Source organism: Apodemus sylvaticus, chromosome 1, assembly GCF_947179515.1.
Source record: "Apodemus sylvaticus chromosome 1, mApoSyl1.1, whole genome shotgun sequence".
Taxonomy (NCBI): Eukaryota; Metazoa; Chordata; class Mammalia; order Rodentia; family Muridae; genus Apodemus; species Apodemus sylvaticus.
Genome location: NC_067472.1, coordinates 74,177,078 through 74,188,352, shown reverse-complemented (window position 1 = coordinate 74,188,352; position 11,275 = coordinate 74,177,078). Strand labels below are relative to the sequence as shown.

The window sequence follows — 11,275 nt, the reverse complement described above, 5'->3', positions numbered from 1 at the left end:
TGTGTGAGGGGCGGATGCTAGTGTGGGCAGAGCCCGAGCTTGATCCGCCCAGGGTGTCTTGCGCAAAGGTTCTATAGAAAGCCAAGCAAGCTAAACAAGCCACTCTGCCTGAAGCAAGGATGGCCGTGTCTGCTTTCCAGTTGTGGCGTGCTGGCCGGCTGGTGAGTGGGTTAGAAGCGACCGTCTCGGGAGGCCTGGGGCCACACTGAGTCCTGGCGACGTCATCTTTTCCTAATAGGCTGGGAGGGCTGGCGGGGCTGGTCTCTGCAGACCATCTTTCACTCTTTCACCGCCATCTAGACTTTCTTCAGGATCGGTCCCACCTCATGCCACATATCCCCGGGTGATGATGATGATGATGTTTTTAATGGTTAAAATCTAGGCCTACTCGTCGAGCCTAATGACACCCTCTTCCCATTAGCAGCCCAGCTGGAAGGGATCTCATATTCCTGGGACTTCACCATTCAGGGAAAACATTTCTTAAACTGTATTTCACTGATCAGCCCCCTTGGAGGGACCTACCTTAGACTCCGAGGAGCCCAAGAGCCCATTCTAGTGCCCTTCCTCAAACTTGGTCTGAGGGCTAGCCTCTTGTTTCACCAGGATTTTTCTGGCCTCCTTTCGCACCCTTGGATCTTCTGAGCTTGGAATTAGGACACACAGAACAGTGCAGAAGACAGAATGTATTATAGAATAACAAAAGACACTCTTAACAGTCAGAGTGGGCAATAGCCAAAAGAACCATTGTGCCAGCCCACATTTGTAACTGGACTTGATGCTCATTCTTCGGGTGCCTAAAATAGACAACTTTCCTGGAGGGTGTTTCCCTACTTAGGCGATTGACAGATCCATTTGGCTAACTTTTAAGTGAAAGGATGACTGGGTGTCTTTGCTGTGGTGGTAGTTAGCTGGAAAACCTCCAGCTAGATAGTAATTTTAAAATTTCCTTGGGCAGATGTCAAGTCTCAAGACAGATAAGACTCAGATCCCACTATTTTGGTGAGCAATCAAAATCCTGCAGTCTTCCTTCCTGGTTTTACGAGCTACTGATGAGAGGAAGTAGCTTGTAAATGGTGCACCTGCAGTCTGCACCTCTCTGCCTCTCATTGTAGATAATTAACGTTATTTGATTGTTTTACAAGCTTGTGGTATTTAGGAAATTATAAAGTTATGTTAGTGCATTGTCACAAAGGATTAGAAATGGGTTCTCATGATTATTATTTAATACTGTCTGATAATTGTTGCTTAATAATAATGTAGCAAACAGACTTGTCTGAGTTTTTTCAGTTTGTTCCACCATTTGTTTTTCTAGCCTACAAGTCCTTGGTGCTCCTCCAGCTTCCTGTCTCTCTTACTTTTCATGAACGTCTTAACAAGTAGCAGTTTAATCTTGAGATGTAGAGATTTCATACAAAGGATTAGGTGACTTTGACAAACACTACTGCTGCTTCTCCTTGGTTGGAGATACCACGGAAGTATTTTGTTTAGATTTGTGCATTATAGTCTGGCATAGGTTTTGGATCTCTTGTATGCAAATTAGTATATTTTACTGAAATTTGCCTGTAGCATGGTGGTTAATTAAGTAAGTTCTGGTGCAAAGCTGCTTGGATATAGAGCCCAGGCTCTGTGGTATAACCTTAACTAGTTGCTTAAACTCTTTGAATCTTTTTTTCTAGGTTCTCCTCCTCCAGAACCATGTCTGCCTATGTGCAGCCATGCTTCCCACCATGACCAATAAACTAAACTTCTGAAATTGTAACAAGCCCCAATTAAATTCTTTCTTTTATAAGAGTTGCTGTGAGCCGGGCAGTGGTGGCACATGCCTATAATCCCAGCACTCTGGAAGGCAGAGGCAGGCAGATTTCTGAGTTCGAGGCCAGTCTGGTCTACAGAGTGAGTTCCAAGGCAGCCAGGGCTATACAGAGAAACCCTGTCTTGAGGAAAAAATAAAAGTAAAAATAAAAATAAAAAGAGTTGCTATGGTCATGCTTCACAGCAATAGACCACTGACTAAGACAGCACTTTTATAGTTTCTCTTTAGCATGCACAAAGTTCCATGTTAAAGTTTTTCTCCTGCACTTTGCAGCCATTATCAAAGCAAGAGAGGTCCTGAACATCACCAAACCCTTGTCCCCTACTGCTTGTGCTTCATCTTAAGGGAAACTGTTGCTGCCTCTGTCATCCACACAAAAGCAGAACTTATGTAAGGTGTGGGAGAAAATAAGGACATTGTAATTGTGATTACCCATCCCTACTTTTTGTTTGGTTTGGTTTGGTTTGGTTTGTATTTGGTTTGTTGTTTTGTTATGGTTTGGTTTTGTTTTGTTTTTTGGTTAGGTTGGCTGGTTTTCATTTGGTTTGTTTTTTTAAGCAGTGTTTCTCTGTGTAGCCCTGGTTGATCTAGAAACTTGCTCAGTAAACCAGAACAGTGTTGAACTCAGAGATCTACCTCCAGAGGGCTAGGATATAAAGGTGTGTGCCAACACCTCCTGGTTTTCATTCCTGCTTTAATGACCTGGCAGAGCCATCTCTATGTCTCATCTATATTTATGTGCTATATTAATCCTTTCTTTTACCAGCTTGCAATCCCACCAACAATGGAGAAGTGTTCTTTTTTCCCCACATCCTCTTCAGCATCTGCTGTCCCTTGGGTTTTTCATCTTAGCCATTCTGACCAGTGTAAGGTGGAATCTCAGTGTTGTTTTGATTTGCATTTCCCTGATAACTAAGGATGCTGAACATTTCTTTAGGTGCTTTAGAGCCATTCAAGTTTCCTCAGTTGATAATTCCCTGTTTATCTCTGTACCCCATTTTTTAATAGGGTTATTTGATTCTCTGGAGACTAACTTCTTGAGTTCTTTGTATACATTGGATATTAGCCCTCTATCGGATGTAGAGTTAGTAAAGATCTTTTCCCAATTTGTTGGTTGCCGTTTTGTCCCATTGACTGTGTCCTTTGCCTTATAGAAGCTTTGTGATTTTATGAGGCCCCATTTGTCGATTCTTGTTCATAGAACATAAGCCATTGGTGTTCTGTTCAGGAACTTTTCCCCTCTGCCCATGTGATCAAGATTTGTCCCCACTTTCTCCTCTATAAGCTTCAGTGTATCTGGTTTTACGTGTAGATCCTTAATCCACTTGGACTTGAACTTTGTACAAGAAGATAAGAATGGGTCAATTTGCATTTTTCTGCTTATAGACCTCCAGTTGATTCAACACCATTTGTTAAAAATGCTGTCTTTTTTCTACTGGATGTTTTTAGCTCTTTGTCAAATATCAAGTGACCGTATGTGTGTGGGTTCTTTTCTGGGTCTTCAATTCTATTCCATTGATCTTCCTGCCTGTCTGCATAACAATACCAAACAGTTTTTATCACTATTGCTCTGTAGTAGAGCTTGAGGTTGAGTAGATTTGTTGTGGAGAATAGTTTTTGCTATCCTGGGTTTTTTGTTATTACAGATGAATTTGAGACTTGATTTCTAGATCTATGAAGAATTGATTTGGGGTTTTGGTGGGGATTGCATTGAATCTGTAGATTACTTTCAGCAAGATGGCCATTTTTACAATATTGATCCTGCTAATACATGAACATGGGAGATCTTTCCATCTTCTGAGACCTTCTTCTATTTCTTTCTTCAGAGGCTTGAAGTTCTTATCATATAGATCTTTCACTTGCTTCGTTAGAGTCACACCTAGGTATGAAATATTATTTGGGACTATTGTGAAGGGTGTCATTTCCCTAATTTCTTTCTCACTCTGGAAATCAGTTTGGCGATTCCTCAGAAAAGTAAACATAGTACTGCCTGCAGACCCAACTATACCACTCCTGGGCATATACCCAGAAGATGCTCCTACATGTAATAAGGACACATGCTCCACTATGTTCATAGCTGCCTTATTTATAATAGCCAGAAGCTGGAAAGAACCCAGATGTCCCTCAACAGAAGAATGGATACAGTATGGATGTGGTATATATACACAATGGAGTACTATTCAGCTATTAAAAACAATTAATTGGAACTAGAAAGTGTCATCCTGAGCGAGGTAACCCAATCACAAAAGAACACACATGGTATGCACTCACTAATAAGCGGATGTTAGCCCAAAAGCTCAAAATAAACAAGTTAAAATTCACCTAGTACAGGAAGCTCAAGAAGAAGGAAGACTTAAGTGAGGGTGCTTTGGTTCCTCTGAGAAAGGGAATAAAACACTCACAGGAGCAATAAGGAAGAAAATGTGTGGAGCAGAGACTGAATTAAAGGCCACCCAGAGACTGCCCTACCTGGGGATTCATCCTATGAACAGTCACCAAACCCTGACACTATGACAAGAAGCAACCAAAAGGAGCATGCCATGGTTGTCTCCAGAGGGGCCCTGCCAACAGAGTCAGAAGCTAGCAACCAACTATTGAACTGGGCGTGGGGTCCCCAGTATAGGAGCTGAAGGAGTTTACAGCCCCATGGGAAGAACAGTGATTTCGACCACCCATTTGCCCCAAGACTCCCAGGGACTGAACCATCAACCAAGGGGAACACATTGTTCCAGCCAAAAATGTGGCAGAGGAAGGTCTTGTTGGGCATCAGTGGGATGAACGGTCCTTGGTCAGGTAAAGACCTCAATAGAGGCCCCAACAAAGGGAAACCAAGGGGGGGGAAGGTGGGAGTGGGTTGGGTGGAGGGGCATATACGTGGAGTCAGAGGGTGGGAAGAGCGGTCGGGGGTCTTTGGGGAGGGGGGAAATCAGGAAAGGTTTTACCATTGACAATGTAAATGAAGACTATATTCAATTTAAAAATTTTTATTTATTAAGTAGCATAAAAGCTCATGAAAATAAATGTTCGCATTTGGCAGTAGCCAACACTGAGCATAATTGTGTGTCAATATTTGGCCTTTAAACTTACATTTGTTGGATACAAATATTAGCCTGAAGGACCTCCCCTTTGATTAGTAGCTTCTTGTTACTATAACAAAGGCTGAGATAATCAACTTACCTTTTTAGAGGGAGTTTTAGTTAGGCGCCCAGTTTTCCGGGCCTGTGGGCAGACAGACTTGTTTCTTTTCTGGGAGTGTCTGTCCCATGGCAGATTGATCTCATACCATAAAGAGGAAGAGAGATGAGGAAAGAGCTGGGGACCCACACTGGGCAGTTTGGAACAGTCTGCAACTCTAGCTTCAGGGTATCTTAGCCCTCTTCTGGCCTTTTCAGGACCTGCACACAGGTAGCATGTACACACACACACACACACAAAATTTTAATTAAAAAAATAGAGTCCCATATGTTCTTTATCCAGTCACACACACACACACACACACACACACACACACACACACACACACACATTACTAATTGTAGTACAGTATCACATTCAGGAAATTGACAATGTGATCCACCAAACTATTTCAGATATGCCTATGTATGTGTGCGTAGCTCTGTGCGGGTTCATCACGTCCTTATTTGTATTTGCAGTACTACAGCCAAGTCAAAGATAACCCCAGCAATACAGAGCTCTTGGCTGCCCTCTATTCTCATGTTACTCTTATTCCCTCCCTGGCCCTTAACTGCTGCCACCAACAACTAATCTCTTTTGTAGTTGTATCATTTTATTTCAACAGTGTTGGATAAATGGAACCATTTAGTAACAGAGTCCATTTGGGAATAAATAGTATTCTGTTGTAAGAGATGGGTAAATATTTTTTCTTCTACCATTTAGATTCAGTGGCTAACCCTGAAACCCAAAATAGAAAAAACAGATTAATGATTAATAGTGGTGAGAAGTTTATTTTGTGTGAATAGCAAGTATGTGGCTGATTAGAGAATAAATTTGAAGGCTTGAATAATAGTGTTTCCAAACAGAAAGTTTTACTCATAGTTTTACTGTCTATAATTTTAGCTCCCTGCAGGTAACTATATTGTGAAAAGATTAAATGGAAAATTCCAGAAGTAATCAACTCTTCAGTTTCAACTGCACACAATTTTGAGTAACATAATAGTCTGTCCAATCCAGAACATGAGTTAGTCATCTATCCAGCCAGCTGTATGTGTGAAGTATATGCTACCCATCTGAAAAAAAAAAAAAAAAAGAGGAGGAGGCGGAGGAGAAGAAGAGGAAGAGGAGGAAGAAGAAGGAGGAGGAGGAGGAGGAGGAGGAGGAAGAAGAAGAAGAAGAAGAAGAAGAAGAAGAAGAAGAAGAAGAAGAAGAAGAAGAAGAAGAAGAAGAAAAAAAAAAAAAAAAAAGAAAAGGAAAGAGCTGCAGAGACCACAGGAAGCAGAAAGATTCCTCAGATGTATCCAGGCTTGATAGCAACTTCCATCTCTCAGGATGCTTTCCTTCCTTCATGGCAGATCATCATTAACATAACAAAACTTTGTTTACTGAATATTATAGTTCTTTAGGTTTATATTTGGCTCTAGCCAGATTTGTGACTTCTCTGGGCTACATTGGACAATGAATGTCTTGGGCCATATATTAAATCCTCTAAATCCATGAGTGTCCAACCTATTTCAAAAGCATACATTTATTTTGCATGACATTATAATATGATGTTGTCATCTGCAAAGTTTATGTTCAATAACTATCCTATGACGTTCCAAAAAAAATTACAAAACACTTATAATGGGGCTGGAGAGATGGTCAGTGGTTGAGAGCACCTCTGCTCTTACCGAGGACCTGGGTTCAATCTGTAGCCACCCATGATTGGTGGCTTACAACCCCTATACTTCTATTTCTAGGAAATCTAATTTCCTAAAAATAGTTCCTGGAAGTGGTTCTGTTTCTTTGGGCACCTATACTTATTTGCACATACCTACAGCCAGACATACACATTACACATAACTTAAAAATAAAAATAAACCTAAAATAGATACACACACACACACACACACACACAATCTCATAATGTTTTAAGTCAGTTCTTGGTTTGGGGCTGCTTATGTATCTTGGGCCATAAATTGGATAGCCTTGTTTAGATGAACACAGTGTTTCCCTATAAACCAAACATGTCCTATATGTCTGCTTTTAGTTTTAAAAAAATAGAGCAAAAAAAAAAAAACCCAAAAAACAAAAGATAGAGCAGCAAATTACATGCTTTGTGTTAGATGACCCACATAGTGACATCACCAGAAAGTTTTCATATGTTCTACCCTCTATAAATCAGGAGTGAATTGCTATTTACTAAGTCTTTTTAATTCCTTTTCCCAGGAGTAGCTAACCTTGCTGTTAAGATAAAAAACAAAAAAACAGCTTTTGCCAAAAACAGAAAAACAAAACACTTTCAGGCTACTGAGTAGCCTCAGTCAGAGGTGTCATCTACAGCAGAGCTGTCAGGACCTCGAAAATGAGTGATGGCTTCATAGTCAACTAAAAGCATTTGAAGCTATTTGGATTTCCCTTAGTTATTCCTTCTTCCCAGGGGAGAATCAAGTGGGAGATGATTGAACTTTTAGAAGACTACAATAGTCTCCTTCATCTGCGAGGTGTATCTTCCAAAATGCTCAATGGACACCTGAAACTGTGGGTAAGACCAAAGCCTGTAATGTCCTTCCTGTATCCTGAGAACTGCCACACTTGTCACCCTGTGCCCACTGCTTTTGTGGCCTGAGGTCCTGCAGTAACCTCAGTAACTACAGGGATGTAGTTCTTTTTACTTATGCACAGTTTCATGGATCATTTGTTTTTATTGTAGATCCTAGCAATCTCAACATATGTTTGGTTTTGTTTTTCTTTCCTTATTAAGGTAAGAAATACTTTTCATTTAAAGGAAATACTGCTTTCTCTGGCACATCCAAACAGCCCGACTGAATTCTTTCAAACATTGGGGACATTATTAAGTGAAGTAAGTTATTTGAGCACAAGCACTGTTGTGATGCACTCTCATGGTAAAGTGTCATGTGCTGTTTGTGCTCTGAGAGGCAGACTCTGGAAGCAAGGTTGTCTTCTCCCCCCATGTCTGAGGAAGAACAGGGAGAGGAAGAACAACCCAAAAGTTAACTCATTCTGCCCTTGAGAACAGCTAGAAGATAAGCCATTTTCTACCTAGGTTACTGTGATTATGCTATAATATACTAACGCTTGCAGTGGGAATAGGGAGGAATTCAGTGGTGCAGAAGCTCACCCATGGAGAGAATGTGGGGATTCTCTCTAGGGAGGACACTGGCTGACTATCCCCCTTCCCCAGCTGTCTCAGTCAGGATTTCTATTTCTGCACAAACATCATGACCAAGAAACAAGTTGGGGAGGAAAGGGTTTATTCAGCTTACAGTTCCAAATTGCTGTTTATCACCAAAGAAAGTCAGGACTGGAACTCAAGCATGTCAGAGAGCAGGAGCTGATGCGGAGGCCATGGAGGGATGCCTCTTACTGACTTGCTGCCCTTGGCTTGCTCAGCCTGCTCTCTTATAGAACCCAAGACTACCAGCCCAGGGATGGCACCACCCACAATGGGTCCTCCCCCCTTGATCACTAATTGAAAAAATGCCTCACAGCTGGATCTCATGGAGGCACTTCCCCAACTGAAGCTCCCTTCTCTGTGATAACTCCAGCCTGTGTCAAGTTGACACACAAAACCAGCGAGTGCACCAGCTGATTTCTGATAGGTGCTTGTAAACACTTGATTTGACATTACCTATCTGCTGCTTGCTCTTGGTTCCTTTACTTGGGAATCTTACCCAGAGGATGTTCTGCTTTGCCTAAGACTCTCAATATGGAATTCTAGCTGACTGCTTAAAGGGATTCCTTGGCTGTTCATTAGGTGTTTGTAAGCCACCTGATTTGATGACATCACTCTGCTTTTCACAGTTGGGCTACTCCAGTGTCTTGACTGAAGTGTGAGTGCCCAATTTGATAATGCTTTGCCATCTGTCTCTTTATCTGCTGCTACTCACTATTTATTCTGGTACCTTTTGCTCACTATATACTTAATAAATCACTCATTCAAAACCCACCGTAGATCATTCTCTGAACAGTACAAAACAATTGCCATACTGCCAACAGTCTGTTTGATAACCTGGCTGTCCACACAGTTATCTGTGGCCAGCTGGACAGAATAAGATAATGAGAGACTTCCTTATGTACTCTGTATGGTTTACAATTTAAAACTGCACTTGGTTTATTTCTGCAACTCTTCCATTTAGCATTTTCAGACCACAGATCACAGGAGTGTGAAAAGCAAAACTGCAGATAAGGGGGGAGGGGATAGGTTGCTGAGGAAGATTTTTAGGAGAAATGAATGGGCCCAAGGACAATTAATGGCCTGGGATGAGATATAGCTAAGCTCTGGGTCTTGTTATTCTTATCCTGCTATTAATCATCCTTGTGTAATGCAGTCTTGGCAGTATTGAGGACAATTAGGCAATGTCTTAAGTAAGATCAGATAAGTCATCCTCCCGGTAGGTCATTGCTTTCTGACCTTCAGGAGAAAAAAAGCCAGGTAGAGGAAGGGAAGTCAATTATCGGTAAATGTTTCCAGAATAAATCAGTTTATTTCGTTTAATTATATGTAGCTTTGAGAAGTCCAAGAAATGATCCTTTAAATGATATCCTGAATAGGTTACCTAAAACCTTCTTCCAGCCTTTTATATCATATTAAGAAGCTTCAGCAGGTGATGGAGAGATGACCTAGCAGTTAAGAGCACTTACTGCAGAAAACCAGCGTTCTGTTCCCAGGGCCTGGCCACCCACAACTTCAAGGATCTGATTCCCTCTTCTGGCTGACATGGGATCCTACAAGCACATGCTGCAAATATACTCATAGGCTCACACACATATAAACAAATACAATTTTAGAAAAGAAATTTTAACTTTAAAACTTTTATCAAGTATTCTTAATAAAAGGACAGAAAGTAATGAAACTGACACAAACCCTTTACTAAGATTTATTTTCAAAGAAATAAACATTAACGTGCCCCCCCACTTCTGTCCTATCCCATAGATAGTAACTCCAGAGCTGAAATATATACTTCAGTCCATTTCTTTAAATATTTAGCACATTTGTGCTTTAAAGTTTATGTAGGCATAATGTTTTATACACTGTATAAAGTTTACCCTTGGGTTATTCAAATGCTGATTTCTCTGCCCTCATATCTTGTTTCAATCCAGACACGGTTTGTAATGTTTATACCAAGACTCTCCTGTCTCAGGTTTTTACAATTTATTCTCTGCATTGTCAAAAAATGATGATCACCCAGTGGCTGGGCAGAATACCAACCAGAGGAAGGAGAAAGGGGAGCGAGGGAGATTCAGATCAGTGGGGAAGGTGGAGGATTTGGAGCCATAAGAAAACCGTAAGGAAGGGGTCAGGAGAGAGATGATGGAAACACACTAAAGTCCAAAGAGTCGGATAATAATAATATGCAAGTCTCATAGGGTGGGGCTGGGAGAGCCAGGTAAGCATAGACGATAGCGATAGATCATTTAATTGCTCAGCTACTGAGGTACAGTTTTAAATAAATTTTGGTTTCTCAGAGCAGTTATTGGGGACTAGCATAAGGTAAAGAAATACAGCTGCCAGATTAATTCACTGTTTACATTTATGATTCATTTATGAGTGTGCATAAATGCTGTCACGCTGAACTTTTATTTTTGCGAATTGTATTTTTCCTCAGTATTTTAAAGACTGGTTTGCCTTAATAGTCATGAAATAATTGTATTGAATCAATATACCACAAAAATTTAACCCTTCCTTCATTAATATTTAATTGGGTTTTTAGATTTATTTACTTTATGTATGTGAGTATAGTATATTTTATGTATGTGAGCTGTAGCTGTCTTCAGACACACCAGAAGAAGCCATCAGATCCCCATTATTATGGTTATGAGTCACCATATGGTTGCTGGGAATTGAACTCAGGACCTTTGGGAGAGCAGTCAATACTCTTAACTGCTGAGCCATCTCTCCACCTTATGTTTTTAAGGTTTTACTTTTGCTGACTTCACTGTATCATTTCCATGTGTCTACTTGTGCCTATGACTAATGTAGAATTGTTGTGTCTTCCTATAAATATGGCATCTTATAATACTGTGACACAGTACCAGAGAGTAGGCATATTTTAAAGATTAGATGTTTATTTTCTTATAAACCTCTGGTTAGTCCAAAAGCAACACACCAACAGGTTAGCTTGCCTGTGTGGGCTTCCTTGCTGAGGACCACTATAACCTCACATGACTGGCTGACTGACTCAAGGGAAATGAGTGGAATGCTGGGTAAAGCCTCTTTTGCAAGAGTAGGATGGTTTAGATATAAAATGCTCCATAGGCTCAGGAGTTTAAATACTTGGTTTC

At 40.8% G+C, this 11,275-nt stretch overlaps 1 protein-coding gene across 1 annotated transcript in view; it reads left to right on the top strand.

Moving 5' to 3' along the window:
* Positions 1-13: 13 nt before the first annotated feature.
* Acadsb (acyl-CoA dehydrogenase short/branched chain) overlaps positions 14-11,275 on the top strand; it is a 38,840-nt gene continuing 27,578 nt past the window's right edge. Inside the window, exon 1 of the mRNA XM_052196886.1 lies at positions 14-161. Within this exon, the coding sequence (XP_052052846.1) occupies positions 120-161 (42 nt within the window). The 5' untranslated portion in view covers positions 14-119. The remainder of the gene's footprint in view (positions 162-11,275) is intronic.